Source organism: Neomonachus schauinslandi, chromosome 10, assembly GCF_002201575.2.
Source record: "Neomonachus schauinslandi chromosome 10, ASM220157v2, whole genome shotgun sequence".
Lineage (NCBI taxonomy): Eukaryota > Metazoa > Chordata > Mammalia > Carnivora > Phocidae > Neomonachus > Neomonachus schauinslandi.
In genome coordinates, this window is record NC_058412.1 from 92,238,708 (window position 1) to 92,265,324 (window position 26,617).

A 26,617-nucleotide genomic window follows, 5' to 3' on the forward strand; every position below is an offset into this window, starting at 1 on the left:
AACAAGTGCTTTTAACAACCCTTTACAAGAGCCAGATAAACTTGGGGTTCACCAGCCTCGAAGGGGTGTCTCCAAGGCAGAGTCAGCCCAGGGCTTTCGCAGAAATCCCTCATGAAAAAAAGGGAAGAGGTGGGCCTGGAAAAGGAATAACAAAGGGGGATGCAAACAATACTATCACTCGGGCTAGGAAAAAACGACCTTGAACCGACAAAGAACTGGGTATCCTCGAGTACAGGAGGATAATTACGATTCCTATATGAAGTGTGCAGTAATTTTAAAACGAAATTTCTGTCCGCTGAGTTTCCCAGTGCTGTTACCCTTCACATATGTCTACACCCATGCAATTTTTCCCCCACACTGTGCTCAATGTGTGGCTGATTGCGGCAAACCCAGTCATTTTTGCAAAAGAAAATAAAAATTGTGGGATGTCTTTCTAAAATTAATTCTAAAGATAAAGATTATCGCTTAAAATCCAGAAATCACTTGTCTACTAATCTGCTCAAATGAAAATGAGAGAATATTAGGATATGGGGGTTTTCATGGTCAGAAAATACAGAAAACTCATCTATATTTAGGTTTTTTTAAATTAAAGGCCGTAAGTGTATGTGAAGGTGAGACACACAGGTTGGGGCTTAACAAGAATCGCTTTTCATGTCCAGATTTTCTGCAATAAACCCCACTCCACCAGTCACCCTAGGCCCGTAAATCTATCGCCAAGGAGAGGGATGATGCATACAGAAGAGACGAAACGCCTGATCCAGATGAGTTGCCTGGAGCTGCTTTAAAAAATAAGTATTTACATCACATTCTTAATTTCTGTGGAGCAATCAACAATTACTCCTGAAAATAAATGGCAAGCTTGTAACCGCCCTTTAACAAACATTTCAAAACCAAACCGAAACACTTTTGGGGGTATTACTTCACATGTAAATTTATAGCCCTAGTGCCTGCTACTTAACACTGTTCAGTCCTGGGAGGTGAGTGTTCAACTCTGAAAGTCATGGAAGCTTCAACTTTTCAAAGATGGAGTAATCTGATCAGGAAGCTGTATTTTACTGGCACACAAAGCAGGATTTTTAGCAGCTTTGCATGCAATGATTTACAGAAGAATCAGAAATAAAGACGGTAATATTATCATTATCATCATTTATAGTAGGGCCAGGAATAATAGCTGTATAATATGACCTGCATGCTAGAAATGTAAAATATGCAGAAATCCCTCCTCATCCACTGTAGTGGGTTGCAAAGTATCTCCCCCACAGGTTTATGTCCACCCAAAACCTCAGAATGTGTTCTTGGGAGCAGATTCTTTGCAGATGTCATTAGTTATGGACCTTAAGATGAAATCATCCTAGATTTATGGTGGGCCTTAAATCCAATGTCTGCGGTCCTGGTAGGAAGTGGAGCGAACACAGACACAGGAAAGAAGGCAAGGTGAACATGGGGCAGAGACTGGAGTGGTCCTGCCACATGCCAGGAGCCACCGGAAGCTGGAACAGGCATGGAGGAGTTCTGCCCTTGAGCCTTCAGAAGGAGCACAGTTTGATTTTAGACTTCTAGCATCCAGAACTGTGAGAGAATACATTTCTGTTGTTTTAGATTTGTGGTACTTTGTTATAGCAGCCCTGGGAAAATAATAAATTCCCTGAGCCCCAATTTTATGGAAATATCCAAAACCCAATCCCTTTTCTTCCTTTCTCTTCACTTGGGTCTTTTGTGTAAAATGAGGGTGTTTCACAACATGACCCATAAGGGCTCTCTCAGATGTGAGACCTCCTGCTTCCTGGTTCTCACACCTGGGGAATCACCTGGGTATCTAGAAGGCTGATGCCTGGGCCCCACCCCCAGAGGTTCTGGTGTGACTGGTCAAGGGTGTGGTTTGGGCATGGACATGTTTAAAAGCCTGCACGGCATGCTACTGCACAACCACTGAGGAGAATTTCTCTAGGCACTTAGGAGTTGATTTCCTTGAACACAGGAGCCTCCAACCAAGAGCACTCTTCAGAAGGATGCCTTTCATTCTTTACCGGCCACTTTAAATCACCACAACCACCCTCAATGCCATGAGTGAGGACTGCTTTGCTGGAGCAACCAGTAGGCAGCAGGTGCCATGATTGAAGCCCCAGCAGCCTGACCCCCACCACAGAGACAGGGCTGTGTGGACTGCAGTGGGCAATCCAGCAGCATGTGGCAGCTCCCTTGGTTTTACATGAGTTGGGGGGGTTCCCGGTCCCAAGTACGGCAAGTGACAGGTCTTCACGTGATTCTTGTGCACTTCTGGACAGGACAAATGAGACACAGTTCTCTGGCTGCCAAAAGTTGTCACTGCAGTCTTTTCTCCCAGAATAAATCTAGTCGCCAATGACAACCTGGCTGTTGTAGGCTTCCAGCCCTTTTGCAGTGTGATGAAAAACTCATGTAATCATGTTTGGGGAAGCACTGCCCAGAACCCTAAGTGCCCAGAACCCTAACCCTTCAAATCTATGCTGACCTCCCACACAGCTTTTAAATGGACGTACCTTAGTATAACCTTGAATACTTCAGCTTCCAAAGAATATCAGTGAGAAATGGCACAGTCAGGCAACCACTTTCAACACAGCTTGACCAAGAGAATTGGTGTCAAAAGAATGAGAGGCTGAATGGACATTCTTAGAGGCTTAATCCTCTTGAGATAAAAGCTGAGAGGCCTTTTCACATGGAGCTTAAGGAGATGAGTTTTGCCAGGATGGGCACGTGGGGTGGGAAAAGTACTGGTGGAGTGAATGACTGAAAGAGATAGTATTCTGGCCTGAATCAACAAGCCTTAAGGAAACTCCTTAATAAGCTCATTTTTATTCATTCGTTTGACAAAATGAGTGCCCACTGTGTGCGGGATTCTGTGTTAGGTGATGGGTTTTTATGACATTTAGCATAAGCTGCATCACTGGCTAAAATGAAAACTCACTTACCTCTCAAAGGTAAATTTAGTGTGAATACAAATAGAATTGCCAATGCGGAAAATTTTACTTGGGGGTAGAAGTCGTTCAGAGGGGTACTTTCATCAGCTAGGTAAGTATTGCCTTAATCCTGGCCTAAGTGTTTCAGGGAAACACTGACCTGAATAGCCTACTACTTGCACGTGGTCTCAGGCCTAACTGCACTCAGATTTGCCCCTCTTTATGAAGGGCAAACTTCTGGTACAGTCTGTACTCAGAAATCCTTGCAAGCCACCCACCTCTCTAGGCCTGACACAAGGGAAAGGAAAGGTGTGGCATTGTTCATCATAGCTCTCAAAGCATCCTTGCAGAGCTCATCTTTTGTGGGGATACACACTGACATTTCACTGATTCAGACATCCTGACACGGGTGTCTCTCCTGTCAAATGAAAGGGGAAGGGCTGGTGGAATGGAAGGTCAAAGCTTAAATCTTGAGTTTGAGTTCAAGACCCAACACACTAGCTACCTGGCCTTGAACAGGAATCTTAACCTTTCTAGGTTTCTGTTGGACTGTCTGTAGAATTAGTTACTGATGTTTACCCCACCGGGCTGTTATGAGGATTGGACAGGAGGGAGACTTAGTGAAGGCAGGGTCGCAGGCTTTTGCTGTCCTGGTATTTCCAGGATGCAGCCCAAGTAAAGGTGTAGCATACATGCACATGATATATTATTTATTATACACAGAAAACCACACATTCATAGACATTCAAATTAATCTTTGATTCGTACCTGGATTCTTTAGTGTGAATTGACAGACTAATAAAAGGAGTAGATAGTGTTAACAATGGCAGATCATACAGGCTGTGAGTGTGTATGGGTGTGTATGGAAGGATTTCTGTGTAAATTCTAGCACAGATTGTGGGAGCCAGAGTTATGAAACTTACACTCTCCCAAATGATGACTAACAAAGCAGATGCCTTTCAGAGTGACAGCAAATAAGTTAAAGACGAGCCCCTCTGCCAGGAAAACCTATGTTTGGAAATCATAAGCAAATGGAAAAAAAGAAATGAGAATGTTGGTACATTTGATTCCTTTGCTACGGACTGAGAATCACAGACTCCCAGCATTTGAAGGAATGTCAGCGTTCCCGGAAACAAGAATTCCTTCCACGGTGCCCCTCTGGAGAGCGGGTTCCTGCCATGGTGCAACCAGCCAGCAGCTGGAAGACCCTCACCTTGTTTTTGTTGGAATGAAGAGCTAGAAAGTTCTTCCATGACCCAACTGTGAATTTCTTCCTTGCAACACTCACATACAGGGCCCCCTGAGCTACACTCTGCAGTTACACTTGATAAATGTTGGTATGTGGCAGCCATTTTCAGATAGGAGATAAGTTATTTGAAACTCTAGGTTCACACTTGTAAATGGTTCATTTATTGGAAGTTCTAAAAGTTCTTTAACATGCCTCAGCACACTGTGCTGGCTATAAAGGGAAAGAGGGGGTCACGTAGGGTTTGGTCCCAAAATACGTATTCCTCAAAGTATCTTCTGGGTGTACTGCACAGAACAGATGGGGGGAAATGCTGCACCAGCCCAGCAACATTTGTTAGAGCACACCAGGGGAAGACTTGCCTGGTGATCAGGTGCCCTGCAACGTCCTCAACCGTGGGTATATCACGCATGTGGCAAATGAACACTCACAGGCAGAGCCGTGCAGCCTCCACCAGGGAGACCACCAGGAGTCGCTTCATCAACTTCTGCTATTCTTCTTAAATGGTTTTTTCATGGGACTAATTAGAAGTTCCTAAAATATCATGAAACGCTCCTTAAGATTCCTTTTTGATAAGGTAAACATCCTTCTGGATTCAAACCATCCATTGATTTTTCAAGTGGAAATTTCTTGCAGAAACTAATTTAGTGGTACTACTGGGAAGTGCTGTCTATGAGGAGTTATGGCAGCACAGGACTTGGGTGGGTCTTGGTCCCAAGTGCCTAGTGCAGTTCAGGAGGAAGCGTTCATATATTGAGTGTGTAGTACATGCTTGGCACTTCCACACACATGATCTCATTTCAACTTTAATACAATCTTGTCTGCTTTCCCAATAGAGAGACCCAGAGGGATGGGGAAACAGAGCAGGGAGTAAAGAGCTGACACAGACAGCTGATGCCAAAGCCCAGGGACAGCCGCCATATCTCCTCAACTCCCAGAGGACAGCCTCAGGAATATTCCTTTTCTTTGGAATACTCTAGAAGGAATGCAGCTCATACAACAGGAAAACCTCAACAAAATTATTATGAAGGGAGATGCAGACTCTATCTTAGATCAAATGATATACCTGCCCTAACTCTACCAAAGGCCAAATCTCCAAATAATTATGCCAAAAGACACAAAGATTTAATAAAAAGATGATGGTCAAGAACTTGGAGATTGAACTAAGACCATGTTATATGACAATTATATCTTGCAAAAAAGTGGGGAAAAAAAGAACTTAAGATTAAAGTAACTTCAGTGACATGCATGACAACAGTATTAAGCAGGGCCAAGGTGCCTGAGGCCCTCAAACATTAACTTCATGGGAGCTCTGGTGGGTGGGGATCACAGAAGAGAGTGTGGTAGCCAGGACAGAGCTGGCAATGCTCCAAGTCACTAGCTTTGAAAGTTTTTTTTTTTCCTTATATATTTCCCAAGTTAGCTTATATGTCTACTACTTTGGCATACAACAGGCACAAAGCATTTTTTTTTTTTAAACTGCCAACTTTGATGGGTCAACGGCAGGTTGTTGGAACAGCAATTTCTTTGAAGACTCTAATAGCAAATAATCCTTGTTAAGCTCGTCACACCTCTTTCTGCATGAAGAGGAGAAAAATGTGAAAGTCCAGTACTTAACTATCTCTTCTACTCTAAAGAAAGTCTATGGAAAATACCATCTGCATTAATTTGGGGGAGACTCATCTACTTGCAAGGGATGACTGGAAAGAATACTGGAGAAGTAAGAATGGGAAACTGGGTCGTTTCCTGGTTTCCACCCAATAAGTCTTTGTCATTTTAACTGAAATAAGTTCAGAGGTCATTAGATACTTCTGTGTTCAAAGGTAAATTGCAAAGGACAAGCATCCAAATAACTTTTTGGTTATTTGCAGCTTGGGATCATCTACACTTCTATTAATAAAAAGAAAACAAAGAAGAGACTCTAACAGAATTTTCTCAAAATGAAGAATAAAAATGCAATAAACTATATCACTGGGAAAATGTTGAAAAGAAAAGAAAACCTCTGTATGAAGTGAAATACCTCTGTATGGAGTGAATATTATCTGATGCAGAATATATACAGTAATTGCTCTACTATATACTCCTTTTTCAAAACCAGAGTTCATCACAGAAACATGGGTTTAAAAAACTAATCATCAGGCCATGAATTGTACTGCCATAAAAGAAAGCCATTCTTTTCTGCTTATAAACAACAAAACTACCACATATGCAGATGCATGCCTCAGTACCTCGGTGCAATGGTGTATTTACTTGTATAAATATTTAAAGTCAGACCTTTGAATTCCCAATGAAGTAGTACACCACTTTACAAAATAAGATACTAGTAAATTTAGATGTACGACAAATAGAACTCTGTTCAGAATACTAATTGCTGCTGTTGATATTCTAAAACTAAAAAAAGTAATGATATTCAGATTCCATCTAAACAAGCATAATACATGGGCAGAAATCTCTGATGAAACCTTACTGCTAAAATTGTTATATTATCAGATGAGTAACCACCTCCTATTTTTGGTTAGTTTTAAGTTATCGGAGGTACAAGGCAAGCTTCATGTCCGGCACTTTTTCCCCCCTGCTCTTATTTTAATGATACACATTCAATCATCACAGGCAAGAAAAGAGTCACATCAGAAACATCTGTAGTTTGCCATATAATGACTGGGTGTTCCCCATGGAGACTGACCTTGTCACCCAGATGCAGTTGCTGAAAGTCTGTGTGATGGGGTGCTCACACGTGTAAATGTATGACATGATTATGAAGAATTCAATAGACACGGTTATTTTCCACCTTAGTTTATGTTAAAATAAGCTCACACGTTCTGCTCTTATGATTAATCGCCTGCTCCAGTATGCAGCAGTTGAATACCCTTGCTCTTAGTGGAGTCCACAAACCACTAACCTAGAAGGTTCTGCTTATAAGATAAGGTTGAATCCTGTTTGAAATTCACAGGTGACCGTAACTTTACCTGTGATCGGGATCTTTGCTGCCATGCTTTCTTCCCTGCTCTCGTCTCCACAGCCACTGGAAACTTCTAAAAACAAAACACATGATGATAAAAGTGTATCTCAAGGATATATTTATGGAGTGGACCTTTGTTTGCCTTTTTTTTTTAAACTGCCGTTCCTTTTATTTTCACTGCCTCCCCATGTCCCTTTCTGTGGGCTTATTTTTTTGTCTGAAATTGTACTGTTTCTAAAAGGAAACCTATTCTTTTTTAAGATTATTTATTTATTTGAGAGAGCTTGAGAGAGCATGAGCAGGGTGTGGGGGAGGTAGGAGGGGTGGGGAGGTGGAGGGGGGGAGGGGCAGAGGGACAGAGAGAAGCAGACTCTCTGCCGAGCAGGGAGCCCAATACGGGCCAGGACCCAGAGATCCTGACCTGAGCCCAAGGTAGACACTTAACTGACTGAGCCACCCAGGTGCCCCAAAAGGAAACGTGTTCTAAATCTAAGGTATCTCTATGTTGCCTTCAAGCAAAATAGTATAGTCCAACATCTATCAAATTCAAATAGGGCTTAAAACAAGTGAGCTCCAAATCCTGCACATGTATATTGACTACTGCGTATATCCTGAGCAACTCCTGGCTGTCTTAGAAATGCCATTACAGCAGTTTCCTGGCATGCCTTAACAGTACTACTAAAATAATCACAATTTCCAGATACTAAAAATTGGCTGTTAAATTTGGGGGGCATAAACTCATTGATTCTTAGTCATCTGTTGAAACTTTTATAAGGTTCCATTACAATTAAAAAGAATGTTTACAAATTATGAGTAAATTTTATTAAGTGATATCAAAAACTTTGCAGTATTTTATGGAATCATTGCAATGGAATCACCTTCATCCTTGTGACATGATCAAAATGATCTACTGCCAAGAGATTCATTTTGCTAACATTTCATTACTTATAAAAACTTATTGGAGGGGTGCCTGGGTGGCTCAGTCAGTTAAGTGCCTGCCTTCGGGTCATGATCTCGGGGTCCTGGGATGGAGCCCTGTGTCCTGGGATCCAGCCCTTCATTGGGCTCCCTGCTCAGCAGGCAGTCTGCTTCTCCCTCTCCCTCTGGCCCTCCCCCTGCTTGTGCTCTCTCTCTCTTTCAAAAAAATAAATAAAGTCTTAAAAAAAAACTTATTGGAAATTCAGCATAACAGCAGACCTATGATTAGGTCTTCCATTCCTGTTAAACTAAATGAAAACAAATATATTTCCTAAAAGGTGGTATAAAACAGAGAAAATATCATGCATATTAAAATCAGAAGTATTCTCTAATCAGCTTAATTTTATAGGTATACCTTAAGAAAGAGGGTGTTGCGTTGATTCTGAATGCATGTTTTCTGTGGACAGAATTTATAGCAATAGTTACCTTGTTCCTTTGTACGAACATTGTTGAGCCACTGAGCGGGTCTGGCTTCCTTTATTCCACTATTGTCATTCAGAATAGACGGCAAGCTGCAAGATGATTCATTACTGTGAATAGCTGACCTATCGTCACACTCTTCTGTAAGGGCTTTTTTCAATAATGCTGTTGCCTACAGTGTTTAAAAGAAAGCACAAAGAAATAAAAACAAACTCTAACCACATTACCCTTGGTCTCAAAAATCCAGCCTTCAAATGTAATTTTAGGTTAAGCTTTACTTGGGATTTAATTTGCTTCCTGACATTTAACTGAAATTAAAATGTCTTCAAGATGAGACAACATCTGATTATTTTCCAGCATAATTTCTTTACAACAACTTGCACTTGTGATACCTTCTTTGAGGACTTACGGAATGCAGAAGTGTTCTCTGACTCATGAAGTATGTATATGAGATGTGACCACCTCCATTAATCTGGGCTGGTTCATCCAAGATTTACCTTTCATTGCATGAATCTGTTTTTCAGGCATGAAGACAGTTGATTTGGAATGAGAGATCTGGAAGGATATGACTTTGAGGTATCCCCATCCTTCTAGAAATGACCTGTGAACTTCCCCAAATGAGAAGATTGCAGAAAAACTTTGTGGCTGAGGAGGATACATGAAAACAAAAAGAGAACTAACCTTATTCTAAATCATAATCTTCAATCAAGGATAAAGACACTTCGCACTTTGCCCCTCAGTCTTCTGGGAGCTTAGGAAACTGGCCTGCCACACTGCCTATCTGTTTTCAAAGGGGCCTGAACTGTCTTTACCCATTATCACCTCATGTCTTGTGGGCAGGCAGGTGGGCACAGATTTCATCACGGCCAACTTGAGAGGTAGAGAACAAGTGGCAATTAACAGGACAAGTTAATACTCAGGTCTATTCATTTCCAGGTCCATCTCCTCCTGAGAAATACAAATATACTGGTAACAAGGGGTAACCAATGATGACATAACCTCCTTCCACAGTGTATGTTTCTCGTTCACTTCCTACTTGTAAGTGGTGATTTGCCCAGGCTTTTGGCAGAGAAAACCTAGGTGGTGGTGCTGATCTATCACTGGTATCTGATGACAGGAATAAATACAGGGCAGGGTCCAACCCAACCTGTTGGAAACAAACATGAGATTCTACAAGTTAATATGAAGAGTGGGACAGGGACAAAGCCTCACGGGTCATCTTTAGTCTAAGCACAAAGGGGTAACACCATAATTATCTGGGGAAGAAGAGGGAAGACAATAATCTTTCCTTGTGATTAATACAAAAGAAGGTGAAGATGTCCTGACATATCTGCCTCACTGAGGCAGAATATGGAAGATCTAGCCTTGTTGAGTTTGGCCTGGAACATACTTTGAGGTCACTGCCGTGGGCCTTGACATCCTTGCAAGGCTCCTGCCTTCTGCCCTCCCTAGGACCGGCTGGCCTCTTGGACTCATGCCCATCCTAGGGGCTGCAGCAACTGATTAGAGGGGATTTAAGGAGTTCTAGTTTCCTTGGCCAAGGGACCTGGCATCAAGTTAGACTTGCAGCCAAGACCTGTCTGTGGTTCACTTCTAGTAACCAGGTGCTTTTCCTTCATTTGTTTAAATTAGTCCTGGATCTTATTCCAACTGCGGTAACTCTATATTGGGATGATCTGCACAGTATCCCTGCAGACTAGGGTTCAGGTATAAAGTCCTGCCTCTGAAGCTCAGGCCAGGGCTGGTTCCTGTCCCTGGCTGTCAGAGTGCCCCAATCCCAGCTGCCTACATGGACCACTGCACTGCAACTGCTTCCAGAATCTGTCCAGGAAGAGGTATGAAGAGTAGGACCACGTCCTTGAACTGCCATCTCTCAACTGTCAGTATGGTCTCTGGACCATCCTGGCATGTCTCATTTCTAGATCTCTACCCATCCTGATCTAGTCTCTTCCCACAGAGAGTTAAGCTCCAATTCTGTGTGCCCAATAATCCTGGCTATGTGAAAAGCATTTTAGAATATGAACAAAAAGAATTGGCCCAGATTCTGTAATGAAAGCTGTAGTTTTCTTTTTCTGATGGTTAAAATAATCCAAACATCTGAAAGACCCTCAAAGATGTATTTCTTCCACATCTTATGCAATAGCTGTAACTAATAATTTCTTGGCATGACTTCACTATAATGGCCTCTGTCTCCACACATATCTTAAGAATAAAATTGTTTAAGAACTGTTGCAGCTTCCTGCACTTTGTGCTGCAGAATTTGCAGACAACGGAAACTGGGGTTGCCAGTGACTCAGATTACTTCTCATTAGGCCCTCAATGATGACACACAATTTATCTCACTGCTCTGTGCATCCCTTTTCATACGAGACCCTCTTTTGCTTTAGCTGGGTTCCAACTGGGCCTCAAAATAAAATGCTATAATAATACTGCAAATGTCTAATAAGTCTTTCTATGCTTGATACTGATACCAGCCCTGCCACCAGTTCTCCGCGGAGCCCCTTTTTTTTTTTTTTTTTTTTTTACTGGGATGAGGTAAGTAGAGTGGTGAGCATACTGCAGGTCTTTATTTCGTATATTTCATAAATGAAGATAAATGATCTTCACTACTCAATACTCCTATCTCTAGGATTTCTCGTACTTTTTTGATAGGGACATTGATAAAAGGACTCATCTTCTAAGATAATTCTATAGATAATTTCTCAAAGATGAGTTTTTTCTATCTGTAAGGATTTTGGCAGAAGGTCCAATTACTACATGAGAATGGCTGGCTTGGCTTTACTGGACCATGGAGCCAACAGAGAGCAGCAAATGTGCCCAGTGGGTCATCCGTAAAAGAATCCACAATATAAGGCCCTAACAAGCAGGGAATAATGATAAGCAGGGCAGAAAGAAACGTCAGCCTCAGACAAGGAATAATCAAAGTTTTAAGTCAAAAACAACTTCGGTAGAGTCGGGAGAAACATCTGTAATACATTCCCAAGCTGTATTGTTAGCAGACCTTTTAGAAAGACGGATTTTTAAGGAAGCCCCCAACTTGAAGGAGCTTGCGGCCTGAGGCTACAACACTAACCCATACCTGCACAGGAACAAAAGCCCAGAGAAGAGTGAACAAGCTGCTTTACACAGCTCACGCTGGGACTGAATGAGCTCTGCAAATTGGAGCTCTCGTATGTGACAAATGCCACCAGACAACAACTTTTCCTACCGGCCTCCTGATGGTGTTTATGAATGGACTATGCTTGGGTTTCAACTTATCTGTTAGCTAATAAAGGCTCTCTTTGATTTCATACATTTTGAGCCAAGGAGGGGGATGGAGACTGTCTCACTGCTCTCAGCAGTCGGATGTTTAAGTCAATACCAACAAACTAGTCTCTCACTTTTCTGCCTTCCCCGGAGCCAGGAGAAAGGGAAATTCAATGCCAAGGCACACACTGTTTGCAGAATGACTGATGGTGATATCTCCACATTTCAGCTCTCATGAAAGATAAATCATCCCATGAATTATAATCAGCAGGACACCTGGAGTTATTCGTTCAATCTACTAGAATTTTTCTCAAAGTTCAGTTTAAATATGGATCCTGCTAAGTCTAGAACCCCAAGAATCATCTCTTACTTTATACCCAGAAACAATCAATTGTGATATTCACATGCATAGATAGATAGATGAACATATTACTGGAAAAGACATTATGTCCAAAACACCATTTTAAGAAATGAGAGGAGAAAATCAAACTGCTCAAAATATTGTAACAAATTGTACCAATTTCTAGAAAAAAAAATTCTTACAAGTCAATAAGAAAAACATTACTTACCTAATAGAAAAATGAGCAAAGAACATGAACCTGCAAATTATTAAAGAAGAAATACGAATGGCTAACAAATAGGCAGGGGAAAATTTGACCTCAATTGTAATATAAAGGTCAAATGAACAAAAAAAATTGGATGTCATTTGTACTTCTCAATCTTGGTGTTCAAAAAAAAAAAAGTCAGTAGTATCCAGTTTTATTAAAAGCTCAAGGAAATGATATTTTCATTCGTTCCTCATAACTGATGACCCTTCCAGAGTGAGATATACTGGTGCATAGCTACAGCGTTGAGAGATGCACGTACGTACCTTCTGACCTGACAATTCCACATCTAGAAATTCATCATAAGGAAACAGCATGGACAGCTGTAAAAACTGAATAGCCCAGATGTTCTCTGAAATTTTTTTTACTAGAGGAACAATTAAAAACAAACTTCAACAACAGGAGTGTGTTTAAAGAGACTGGATATCCATACGAGGGTCTCCGTACAGCCATTTGAAATGATGGAGAAGAACATGGGATGATATGAAGGGAAGCCCACTTGTGACAAGTGGGAAAAAAAGCAGCTTTGTACACAAAAGTACAGCCCATGTTTGTCAGTATATTAAATATTAAAAACTATACTCTGCAATGCCAATAGACAATTTTCTTTTATTCTTTTTGTTTACCTTAATATTCCAAATTTGGAGGTTTTTTTTTTTTTTTTAAGACATGCTACCCACAAAAGAGTCCGATTTCTGTGATGGGTGATACAAATATAAACAGAAAGTGAACGTGAAAGCATTTAGTAAAATTAAATTCTCTTCTATACCTAAATCAGTGCTATTAATGCAGATACAAAAAAGCAAGAGAATTATGGCTGTAGACAGCAGGTGACATTTTTTCCTAATACACAGATTTAACTGACCTTCCTCAAGAACCTTCCTCTTGCACACCAGAAGTAATTTTTCAGAGCTTAAGGCAAAATGCTCTTAAGTTATATCTAAGTTATAGGAGGGGAAGGGGAAAGGAGCAGGAAAGGGGATTTTTATCTATGTAGCAATTAAAAGAAATGGGAAAGTATTCATATGAGCCAGCAAATGAGTATTCAAGAGATAAGATCAAAAAACCAGTCCATCATTTAGGGAGAGGTGAAGGGATTTCTGTGACCAATCACATGTCTCTCTAGCAGTGTATGTGTGGTGAGGGACAGGACTGACCTACTCTGTGGGTGACACCAGCAAGCCACTCTGCTTTGCCTGGAGAAGTTCTCCCGGGCAGAAAGAGACATCACGTAGGAGAAAAGGAGTATTAAGGCACTTAGTGTTTTAATGAGGCACCCAACTCATTTTTTTTTTTCCACATAAAGTAATTACAAATTTTTCTGATTTAAAAGCATGCAGCTAATTATGTAATTACCTAATAGGTTATGCAGGTGCTGTGGATCTTATCTGGTCTCGAGGGGACATAATCCGAGTTTCGGCGGCTTTAATGATGTATTTACTCAAGAGACGGGACTGACTCCAGCTGACAGCAAAGGGACCCACAGGTAAACATCATTTACATGTGGCTGTTTGATTAGCCATTAACCCAAGAGATCAAAGTAAATATTTCTGAGCTTCGTTAGATTCTTCACTAAGTAATTTCTAGTAGAGCTTTCTTAAATTTTGAAAACCCTTAGTTTTACGATTTTTATCTATGGAGAAATATTTAACCCATACTATTTACTAAATGTATATATTGTTTCTTTTTTTTTTTTTTTTTAAGATTTTATTTATTTATTTGACAGAGAGAGACAGCGAGAGAGGGAACACAAGCAGGGGGAGGGAGAGGGAGAAGCAGGCTTCCTGCTAAGCAGGGAGCCTGATGTGGGGCTCGGATCATGACCTGAGCCGAAGGCAGATGCTTAACTGACTGAGCTACACAGGCGCCCCTATATTGTTTCAATGCAGAGAAATAACTCAAAGACACTTGATTTTGCTCATTGTGACAGGATGATTGTGTAAACCAAAGCAGTTCTAGAACCCACAAAAGCATTTTGTTGTGAAGTTCACAAGGCTTGTCTTGCTTGTGTCATTTTGGTAACACGGTTCTTTAGGGCTGTGCATTTCTTCAGTCCTAAACTAACAGAAACTGCCCACTTACTTCTACTTTTAAGGACAGACTTCGTCATTAATTTGTTGGTAGCTTTTATGATTGTTACGAAGATGAGATCATGATGATTTAAAAAGGAACAAAAAGCCTACTAGGGGAGGCAGAATATAATTTGATTCCTAAGTTCTTAATCAGGCAGCCCTCTTCCCATTAATACTGGAGTTATTATTTGAAAAATTATGAGTGAATTGGTAATCTGGAACTTGGAATATATGTTCTACTATAAACAACTTAAATAACAAGATGATTAGATAGGAAAGGGCAGTAGATCTTTCACCCTTGATGTGGCTGAGATGCGAAGTACTTGCAGTGAATGGAATGAATGGGAAACAATGTTGTTATAAAATAGTACTAAATAAAATGGACAACAAAACCTGAGAACAAAATCCTTCTTAAGAACTACATTTATCAACAGATATGGAATGGACCTAAGAAACATAGGTTCTGTTTTTCCTAAAGAATATCGTTCTTTATTTATTGAATCACATAAAATGCAGTAAAATGCAAATGTGTGTGAGAAGGATACATTCCAGGTTATCTGTGAAAAGAGAAACTGGATCCGTGAGAGGCACATGGGGGCTGTATCTATAACTGCAATAGGTGATTTCTGAAGGAAGCAGGTAAGAGGAGGGTGAGGAGGGGTAGGGTGATGGCAGGGTCGGGGGGAGAAGGAAGCAGAAGGTGAAGTCTGAAACAAATCTGGTGCAATGGTAACAACACACATGAACTTGGGCAGGCATGGGATTGTTCATTACATCATTCTATGTGTATATGTTTGAAATGTTAAAAAAATCTTTCTCCTCTTTTTAATTAAAGAGGCAAGGAAGGGGGGCTTGGGAAGCACTGAAGGTGCTCTGAAAGGCTTGGGGAAGGGAGTGATGGCAGAGACTTGACCACAGAGTGACAGTTGTGTGTGACTTCGGTGCTGAGGTGGCAAGGCTTGCCTCCAGGAGGGGCACATGTTAAATCCTTGAACTTTGAACACGATACAAATACAAACTTAAAGAGGATCAAAGCCAGAAAACCCTACATTACAGATAAAGATGAGAAAACACACTTTGAAATAAGACACACTGACAAGGCATTAAACTTAGAAGAAGCGCCAGCTCTCTGAATAGATGGCCTTCTAGAGAATCATGAAGACTATACTAGGCATGCTCTAGACCTGGCCTTCTGGGTCCTCCCTTGCTCTCCTTAGGGATCTGCTCCATCTGTTCAGCATCTTCACACTCTCCCTCAGGTGCCTCCTTGCTTAAAAAGCTCTCAGGGCTTTCCGGGTCTGCTAAACCAAACACAAACTCCCTACTTGGGCTGGACAGATGCTGTGCACAGGGCCCATGACACCCTGGACCTTCTCGCCCACCACCCCCAGCCTGGAGCCCACCCTCCAGCCAGGAGGACCGGAGCTCAGCTCTACTTCCGGGGTCTGTTCTTTGGCTCCCAACAGCCCTTCCCTGTTGCCCCTGCCATCGCCTGCCTGATGCACCCCCCTGCACTCTTAGCCTGTCAAAATTCTGTCTCTCTTTTAAGGGTCACCTCACATCTTTCTACTCCCTCCCCTGTAAAGTCTGCCCTCATTCTATCTCCAAATGGCTTGGCTCCTTCTTCTGAAGGCCCATATCCTTTGCTATTTTCTTATTGCACACATCCCACTATGCCATTCCCCAGAAGGAGATGCCATGTTTTTCTTTCTTTCTTTCTCTCCAATGTATCTGGGCTAGTACCTGTGTACAGAGGTGGATCAATACATATTTGCTGAATTAACATTTATGACTTTTCAGTATTTTTATATGGAGTGGAGAAAGAAAACCAGAATGCTACAAGATGCTTCTAAGTTCCTTAAAAAATGTTGTGATTGTTATGTTTAAATAGGTTACCTCTAGGATCTGAATTAACTGTATGGAGGGAGTTGAGATTTCTACACAAAACTCTGTGCAAAAGGCCTGAAGTGCAAACAAATCACAAAACCTCACTTACTATGTAACATTTTTTTTCAAATATTTTAACCATTGTAAAGAATGTCACTATTTCCTCAAATAATCATTTGCATAAACTTGAAATTTATTTTTTAAAAAATAAATATTACTGACCCTTGTTGTCTGGTTCATGTTTTTGACTGGGAAAACTTCAGATGGCTTAGCTACCTCTTCTTTGATAGAATTATCATGTTCTTGCAACGTGGCAACATGCTGATCCAAGTGTGCCCTCAATAAGGCTGCTGCTGGTGCTTGTTCAGATCTATAAAACAGAAAGGGGAGACACATTAAAGACTGCCAATACTGCGTTACCTAAGAGATTCCTTCATTTTTAGAGGTGCCACAATCAAGTTAACAAAGGACAGTTTATCCAGAAAAGTCTGGAACCTAGTATATTCAGGAGTAAGGTAATTTCCAGAGTCCAGGTATCTTTTTTTTTTTTTTTTAATTTATTTTGGTTATGAGTTCACTTGCTAAATGAGCATTCCCAACTTTGACTGCCTACTGGAACCACCTGGGGAGATTTGCAAAACCTAGGTGTCTGATGCCACTCCTAAAGGATCTAATAAAACTGGACTGGGGTGTGGCCTGGCCATTAGGATTTTTTTAAGGCTCACAGAGTGGTTCTAATACGTAGCCATGGTTTCAAATCACAGCATAGATGGTCAGGCTCCTCTTACGTGTGGTTAAAAGAAACTGATCACATTTTATTCTTAACAACTCTTATCCTTGTTTACTCTTTGTTATACTTGTTATACTTGTTCATCCTTGTTATACTCTTACTATGGTCTACTTGTAATTAAAAAGCATTAAGATAATATTAGGAAAGAGTTCAAAAGTGAGCCTAAATTAAATGCCCAGACTATGGCATGTAGTATACCTCTGGGGTAGGAGACGGACAAGATGAGCGTGGAACACCTTGGTATCACAGAGGAAGCTCTCAGAGACTACTGAGTCGTGTCTAAAGGCCTCAGAGGCTATCATGAAGGGGATCCCACTGGCCCAAGATGAGACATTTTGAACACCAAAAAGAATAATGACCGTAGTGGACTGACACACAGCAGATACGTGAAAATCATGAGTTCATTTAAAAAATAAATAACAAAAAAAGTAAGGAAGCTTTTAAAAGAATAAAAACCTTTGGATTAAGCCTTAAAAAAGGAAGCAAGTCTTGCCACATGCTGCAACATGCATAAATCTTAAGGACATTATGCTAAGTTAAATAAGCTAGTTACAAAAAGGCAAATACTGGATAATTCGATTTACATAAGGCACCTAAAATGGTCAAATCCATAGAAACAGAGCAGAATGGTGCTTGCCAGGGACTTGGAGGGAGAGAGAAATGGAGAGTTGATTAATGGGTGTAGAGTTTCAGTTTTGTAAGATGAAAAAGTTCTGGGGATCTGGTGCCCAACAACATGAATATCCTTAATGCTACTGAACACTTGAAAATGGTTAAGACGGGGGGCGCCTGGGTGGCTCAGTTAAGCATCTGCCTTCAGCTCAGGTCATGATCCCAGCATCCTAGGATCAAGCCCTGCACAGAGCTCCCTGCTCAACTGCGGGGTGGGGGGGTGGAGTCTGCCTCTCCCTCTGCCCCTCCCCCCACTCATGCTCTTTCTCTCTCTTGCTCTCAAATAAATAAAATCTTTAAAAAAATGGTTAAGATGGTAACTTTTTCTGTGTGTGTTTTACCATAATTAATAATATAAACCAACCAGCCAACAAACCTTTGGAGGCTGCTAGGGCAACAACTCATTCTGATACTTGGTAAGTAAAGGGACAGAATCATTTATCCCACCTTTGTGGTCAAAAAAATGCATTTCAGGATTAACAAGAAGTTGATGGGCAAAGTTCTTCCAACTAATAAATGCACAACAAATGAATGAGTCACCATTCTGTAAGTCCAAATTAATGAATGCATCCAAGAAATGGTAATTTTGTGAAAATTACATAGTGGTAAACGTCATACTAAAGGCATCAGTGTGCCAACACTTGAACCTACAGATCAGTCTTAGCACCACTAAAAGTGGGACAACCAGCTATCCCGTGCTGCCTGTGGACGTGTAACAGAAGGACCAGTACCACCTACGATGTTGTCTTGCCAAAATAACTGGTCTGGAGTATAATCTTTTTTTTTATTATTATTATTACGTTATGTTAATCACCATACATTACATCATTAGTTTTTGATGTAGTGATCCACGATCCATTGTTTGTGTATAACACCCAGTGCTCCATGCAGTATGTGCCCTCCTTAATACCCATCACCAGGCTAACCAATCCCCCCATCCCCCTCCCCTCTAGAACCCTGTTTGTTTTTCAGAGTCCATAGTCTCTCATGGTTTGTCTCCCCCTCTGATTCCCCCCCTTCATTCTTCCCCTCCTGCTATCTTCTTCTTCTTCTTTTTTTTTTTAAACATATAATGGAGTATAATCTTGTATCTGGATTAAACTACCAGTTTATGTGTAACATCATTTGGATCCTTTTTCAAACAAATAAAATGTAAAAAGACTTTGAGACAATTAAGGCCAACCGGCAAAGAATAGGTATTAGTTAATGAATCTTGTTAAACAGTAATGTATTTTTTTTTAAAGATTTTATTTATTTATTCATGACAGACAGAGAGAGAGAGAGGCAGAGGGAGAAGCAGGCTCCCAAGGAGCAGAGAGCCCCATGCAGGACTCGATCCCAGAACCCTGGGATCATGACCTGAGCTGAAGGCAGACGCTTAACCATCTGAGCCACCCAGGCGCCCAACAGTAATGTATTAAATGCTTATCTGTTAGGTAAGTATTTGTATTTGTAAATGAAATATGTTATCTGTTTTAAATGACTCAAGAAAAAAGTGTGGGGGAGAAAAAGAGATAACACAAGACTAAAAAAATGTTGACAATTGGTGGATCGTGGTTATAAATCATGGGATTTCATTATGTTGTTATATTTGCTTTTGTGAATTTTTTAAAATTTCAAAGTAAAAAGTTAAAAAAACCCAGTGTATTAATGTCTGTAATTACTTGTAAGTGCATCAAAATAAGAGATTGAGATTGAGAGACGGGTGGAAGGATGGAAAGACAGACAGATATGGGTGTGTAATAACATGTCAATGGTAGATCTGAGTGGTAGATATAGGGATGGATGCTCACTGTACAGTCCCTTTATTTTTCTGCATGTTTGGAAATTTTTGTAATAAAATGGGGAAAGAAGTAAGTCTATATACGATTCAGAATATGTACATTCTTTAATGCAGCTTTATTGTTAAAATCTTTGCTTGACTTAACCAAGACTTGCATAAAGTAGGATGTGTCATGGGGATCCTTGAACTTCTTTAAAAACTTCCCAGAATGATTCCAAAGTTTCTGGCTAGTTTGGCAGACAGCCCCTTCAGTAACTTGAATTTGTTGGTTTCTTCCAGACTTCACTGAAGTCATAATGCCACTCAATTCCTTTGTTCTGATTCTTATATACATGAAGGAACATCCATCTGCATTTAGTTTCACAATAGATTTCCCTACTGGGAAAATGCACTCACGGGACATGAGCAAATTCTAGTCTATTCAGCTGTTGTATTTCTTATAATGAGTAAATCAATTGTGTTTCTAGTCTGAAAGCATGTTTAGTTAGGTTGAATTAAACTTGAAAACAAGCAGAATTAGAATGAATTACATTAATTAAATTAGTTGGGATGGATTGAATGATCAGAGACCAGTCTCTCAGGTGATTGATACACACGATTTCTGCAGAGGCAAAGCCAAGGCAAGACTCTGGCTACTGATATCCCCACCAACTATAACCATCCTTTGGGTCCTGGGATGAAGAACTAGCTAAGGTTTCCCACAATTACCGTACAAACTTCACAAAAGGCCAAGACCATTAATCGACTTGCACGGGGCCAAGCAGCAAATGAACTACTGAAGGAGTTACAGCATCTAGAATCTGTGACTTCGGTACAGCTAAGCGAACACTTAAAGCACAAAAATAGGCTTTTCTGCAGATTTATTTCAGGATCGACTGGGCAAGGAGGGCAAGAGCCATGGCTGTCTTTGCATGAAGTGTTGCCCATGGTTTTACATAAATACACCAAATCAGAAAATTTGCAAAGCAGTACAAAGGCCTTAAAAAAGTTTTTTCTCTTTTGTCCACTTTCATTGGAAGATTTGTAACATCGGTGCCACAGAGAAAACAAAGTTTGGCGTCATATACTCCTCTAGCTAAAAATATAACAAAAGAAGAGACTCGAATCTATAATTAATTTCATATATTTGGAATGGTTTCCAGTCAGAAAACTGCACTTTACACAAATGTACCCGTGCTTCCTAACCACAACTGATTTACAATAGATTGGTAATTTGATCAAAGTTTTAAATGCAGAAAAATTAATAAACATCTTGCTTTTATTCTGAATACAGGCAGAATAAAATAAAGAGGTTTTTATATATTGTAATCCAAACAATATAAAGCTGACTCAATTTTTCAGCATGAGTTTGAGAGCAGAATTGGGAAACCGTATTTGAGAGACAATTAATTAGTTGCACCTGGAAAAAAAAATGATAGTCTCATGATGGCTCATCATATAAGATAAAATTACTTACTAATTAATCGTTTTTATCCTAAGATATGTTTTCCCAAAGGCAATGATGAACAAAATTTTTTATCAAGTACCCCCAATGACATGAATTGTATTTTAGTAGTTAATTGTTTAAAATAGTGACTTGGTCCTCTACCTAGTAAAAAGCCTTTCTTCCAAATGAAGGTCTTTGAACACTCAATCTGTGATATAACAAAAATCAGTAACGATGATAGTAATGGTCTTGTTCTTTTTTCTTTTAAAATGCTTCATTTTATGAGCAGGAATTTGGAAGTCTTCACATTAGCTTTTAGAGTAGGTTATGGGGCAGGTATCCTATTCTACAGATGAGATTAAAGAGACAGATTGCCATGGTTTGGTCAGGGGCACAAGCAGGACTTTGGCCACACCAAACATGGCTCTATTCAACGGGCTTTAAGGAGTTCTTAACTTGCTAGAGGCTTCCCACTCTGCTGGCTCAGACTTCTATGACGTCAGAATCATTAGCAGTTGAGGAACAAAAGCAAATCATTCTCTCCAAATCTGTGTTTCTGGAATGGTTCATCAAACTGACTAGTTTGGTCCAGCGGAGATCACCAAGAAGGCAGGAATATTTCATTTAGGGGAGTACCCAGCAATAACTACCAGGTGTTGAGGGGTGTAGGGGGGTGGTTAGAGCAAGGAAGGCAGGGGGGAAACAGATGCCATGGTTAAACAGAAAGAACATGTATTTAAAGACCTGACTACTTGTCTCTCATAGGTTCTATAAACACTTGGTACTTTTTCCAAGGCTAGAGAGCGAAGCAGTGACAATCAGTGTGTGTTACACACTATCCCCAGTCACAGTACATGGGATAATTCTAATTGTAACAGAACATAACACTGACATTAGTAACCATTCCTGACTTCTTTATCTGGCTTTAAAAAATGACTGTGGTAACCAAACAGTCTTGAAGGCTCCAGATATTAATTTTAAAATTTGTGTTGGTCATAAAGAAGGATCATTTCTTAGGGAAGGCTGATTTATACACAACTGTAGATCAATAGTCGTGTAAAATGCAACCTTTCATAATGGAAATCAATGCTCTATCATGCATGTTGAGAAACTATAACAAACGTTAGTCTAGTAGATGTAGATATTATATCTTCTCACCCACAGTCACAGTTTGGCAGCCTAGGTTAAGAGAGTCAAACAATGAATCATTTCAAGTTTGCACAGAGAATTATAAAAATTATAAAGCATAAATGCATATATGCTTCCTATGCCACATGCCACAACTGTGGTTTATGCCGAATAGTATATCAACAGATATAAAAGGCAGTGAGAAAGAAACAAACATGGCTCAAAGAGCCTCACGACACACAAGCACCCAATGACCTATAGAGTGCAGAAAGACTCCTCCCAGGCAGCTTCTTCCACCACCTTGTAAAGGAGTATTTTAAAACTGCTGTTTTTTATTTCACATGATAAATACATGGAAGAGGATTTTTTTGCCTTTACTGCTTTAGGTTGAAAAGCTACTGGCTAGCAGTCATTTCCAACATTTCCCATAGTTTGGGGATCACTAGTGGAGATGCAAAGGGTAAAGTAAACACACTTAGGACTTGTGAAGCTCATTGTGGTCAGTGAAATGGAACCATTTGATTGGCCAAGTTTTTTTTTGTGATAAGGCCCTTTTAGTGACCATTATCCTGAATTCTCATGCCTTGATGGGATCAGACTTAGGCTGAATTCTACTCTAAAGAAAAGTAGTGAACATAAAACAGCACACATGGCACATTAAAGGTAGAGAAAATGATGTTGGAGGTAAGATAACCAGATCCCAAGAGCCCCTCCCATGCTCTCAGCCACACAAGGTCCTTGCAGATGGGCTTTCACAGACACCTATCTGCTGACCAGGCCTGAGTAATAATCTGTTTTCTGCTAGTAAATGGTAGGACTTTTTTTTATAAGAGGAAATACAGTCAACCCCCAAAATACAAATCAAAGCTAGAACACTGGCAACATTTGTGCCACATGAATTAGACACCTACCAGATGACATTACTGGACAAACCATTACACACATTACACATTTGTAATTCTATGAACTCAGCAAGTAGCTCAATGTCACAGAACTTCTGAGGCCATGAACAGAAACCCAGATTTCCTAAAAGGTGGGTAGAGGGTATGGAATGGATCTGACTGACTTAAGGAAAAATGTACAGGCGTTACGTATGGTTCATATGTGCCAACCACCCTGCAAATAATTAACTCTCTCTCTCTTTCTCTCATCTCAGATTTGTGGCCATTTAAGGCATATCTTTGGAATGGTGGCTCTCAAACTTGAAGAAGCAGAGTTCCTTAAGAGTTTATTAAAATCCAGATGGCCACACCCCATCGCCAGATTCCTGATTCAGGGGGTCTGAGGTGGGGCCTGAGAATACGTGTTTCTTTCTTTTTTTTTTTTAATTTTTTAAAAAGATTTTATTTATTTATTTGAAAGAGAGAGGGCACACAAGTAGGCAGAGCGGCAGGCAGATGGAGAGGGAGAAGCAGGCTCCCCACTGAGCAGGGAGCCCAATGCGGGGCTTGATCCCAGGACCCTTGGATCATGACCTGAGCCGAAGGCAGACGCTTAACCGACTGAGCCACCCAGGCACACCAGAACACGAGTTTCTTTTTTTTTTTTTTTAATTTTATTTATTTATTTGACAGAGAGAGACACAGCGAGAGAGGGAACACAAGCAGGGGGAGTGGGAGAGGGAGAAGCAGGCTGCCCACAGAGCAGGGAGCCCGATGTGGGGCTCAATCCCAGGACCCTGGAATCATGACCTGAGCAGAAGGCAGACACTAATGACTGAGCCACCCAGGCGCCCCAGAACATGAGTTTCTAACAAGCTCCCAGGTCTTGTTGATGCTGCTGGTCCAGCAACCACACCTACAGATTGGAGGCCTGTGTCACCAGCATGACCTTGGACATTGAGGAATTCATCCCTCGAGGAGGTGGTTATACTGGATTATATCCTGGGTTGTTCTCAAGGTATGCTAATATGCCAGACAAAGGCTACCTGTGCTCCCTCTCCCCAAGTAAGCCCTTAAAACACTGCTATGAGCAGGGACTGAGTGGATATACCCAATTAACAGTTAGAAACAAATACATTCACAAAGAAGTAAATGTATTGTGATTGACAGTTCGTAAAAAAGTTAAACTGATGACTACAAGCATCTACCCCAGTGGTGACCGGGTGAGCTAGGGGTCTGCAACTCTGTGACCCTTCACATTTGGAAGTATCTTGGAGCAAGAACAGCCATTGCACCCCAGCAGTGATTAATACCTGACTTGCTTTTCATCGCTGTTACCCCCAGGTAAGGGTCTCAGAAGCTGGTGAAGGACAGCTGTTCCGCAGGCTTCAAGGTCTTCTTTCAGAATGTCACTGTGATTATAGAGCCTATAAAATAAAACAGGTGCTGCCTGAGATGTTTATTTAAGCACAGACGGCTCGCTTCTAGAATCTATGGTGGTTCTTCGTGGTTTACTGAAATATATCTGTAATATAATCTAGACATAAAAATGCAGCAACTAGACTGTCCCTCGACAAAAATGTAAAATGGGGCAGTCTGAAAAACTTGTTTGTGTGTATGTGGCAGTTTTAAGTCCATCAGAGGAAGCAACTCTTAACCCTTTGAAGACTTTAATGTTGTTCAATCTACAGCTGTGCAAATCTCATTCCACATTGCACCTGACTGATAGGAATGCTAGATAATCTTAACAGCAGAAAAGGCTAATTTTATATTGTCAATGATAACAAAGTTAGAGCTCCACAACTCATGTGAAATTTACTTAAATTGTCACTACTAAGAAATTGGAAACTGCTGGCTGAAGTATAGGTTATGTCCTCTATTTCTGAATGCAGAAAAATGACTATTATTTCTCCATTCAGATCCCACTACGATAAAATTTTCTTTATTCTTAGTAAGAACAGGAAGGCGTGGGAAGAGGGATTTAGCTTTCATTACTTATTTGCAGGATACTGGGGGAACCGGCCGAGTCTAACAATTTGGTCACTGTTTCTAGTTAGGTCTGTCATCATACCATTAGCCTCCAAAGAGATTGGCTAGTAACTTCCTTTTAAAAAGTGTCTATTTGGGGGAAAGTATGATTCTAAAAAGCTATTGGAGAGGATATCAAAAACAAAACAGTATTTCTACTTTAAAGGAGATGATTACAGTTGGAGATGTTTGATATATACCCCCAAATGAAAATGAAGCAACTCCTAAAGCAATATATTAATTAGCAAAGTATTACTAATTTACAAATTACTCATGACCCACCTACTTCTATAGTTGGTTAAGTTACTGGATCCATTTGATAGCCCTGTGCCTGATATCATGGGGATAAAGGAGATGTGCTCTGTCCTAGGGGAGGGTGAGAGACAACTGCAGGCACAGTCCCCCTTCTTCCCCTGCTATCTCCCTACTCTGATGCAGGCTTTTATTCTGGGCAGGAAATAAAAATGGACCCCCTGGATCTGGGACCTATTGCGGGCTCTGGGTCACACTGTCAGTGCCCCGGTTTCTTGGGCACCTGACCTCTTGTCTAGACTCTGAGTTTGGATTCTTAGTCCCTGTGGGCCAGGCCTGGGTTGGGACCTTCACTCCTGAGCTCTGCTGTCAAAAACCTCCCAGACTCCTGGCCTATGTCACTTACAGTACCTATGAATACTTTTTTTGGGCAAAATCTGGGTCCTAATTTTTTCTGAAAGGCTTTATCTTGCCGCCACTCGATTCCCACAAGAACACCTGCTCTTAAGCAGGGGAAGATAAGCCCACCACTGGTGAGCCAATTTTAGAGATGTAAAGGGGAGCTCAGAACCAGTGGGCAGGCAGACAATTAGGAATGGTAAGGAGGACCCTCGACCAGGCAGCATTTAGACAGAGGGGAGATAACACTTCAAGCTTAGGAGTGGCACAGGCAAAGGTGACAGGGAATGCCAGGTTAAGAGGGGTGTGGGGACCAGCAAGGAGATAATTTGGCCAGATAGGGGTTGCTGTTGGTGGTGATACGATAGTATAGATGACTCCTGAAGAACACATGAATTATGGGCACTGCCCCCGCCCCCCAATACAGTCAAAACTCCATACATAACTTTTATTTATTTATTTTTAAAGATTTATTTATCTGAGAAAGAGAGAGAGAAAGAGAATGCATGAGTGGGAGGGCAGAGAGAGAGGGAAAGAGAATCTCAAGCAGACTGAGATCACGACCTGAGTCGAAAGCAAGAGTAGGACACTTAACTGACTGTGCCATCTAGGTGTCCCCATACATAACTTTTGACTGTCCCCGAACTTAACTACTAATAGCCTACTGTTGACCTGAAGCCTTAGTGATAACATAGTTGGCTAGCACACATTTTGCATATGTATTATATACTGTATTTTTACAATAAAGTAAGCTAGAGAAAAGAAAAAAAATCATTAAGAAAATCATAAGGAAGAGAAAATACATTTACAATACCATATGTACTGATAGAAAGCTACATATAAGTGGACCCGTGCAGTTCAAACCTGTTATTCAAGGGGCAACTGTAATGGGAAATAAAATTCGATATA

General features: G+C 40.7%; 1 protein-coding gene across 1 annotated transcript in view; it reads right to left on the bottom strand.

Annotated features, from left to right (window-relative positions):
* KIZ (kizuna centrosomal protein) overlaps nucleotides 1-26,617 on the bottom strand; it is a 126,201-nt gene that overhangs the window by 22,188 nt on the left and 77,396 nt on the right. The window contains exons 7-9 of the mRNA XM_044918578.1: nucleotides 16,626-16,719; nucleotides 8,546-8,711; nucleotides 7,149-7,214 (exon numbers count right to left, since the gene is read on the bottom strand). Coding sequence (XP_044774513.1) covers nucleotides 7,149-7,214; nucleotides 8,546-8,711; nucleotides 16,626-16,719 — 326 coding nt within the window. The remainder of the gene's footprint in view (nucleotides 1-7,148; nucleotides 7,215-8,545; nucleotides 8,712-16,625; nucleotides 16,720-26,617) is intronic.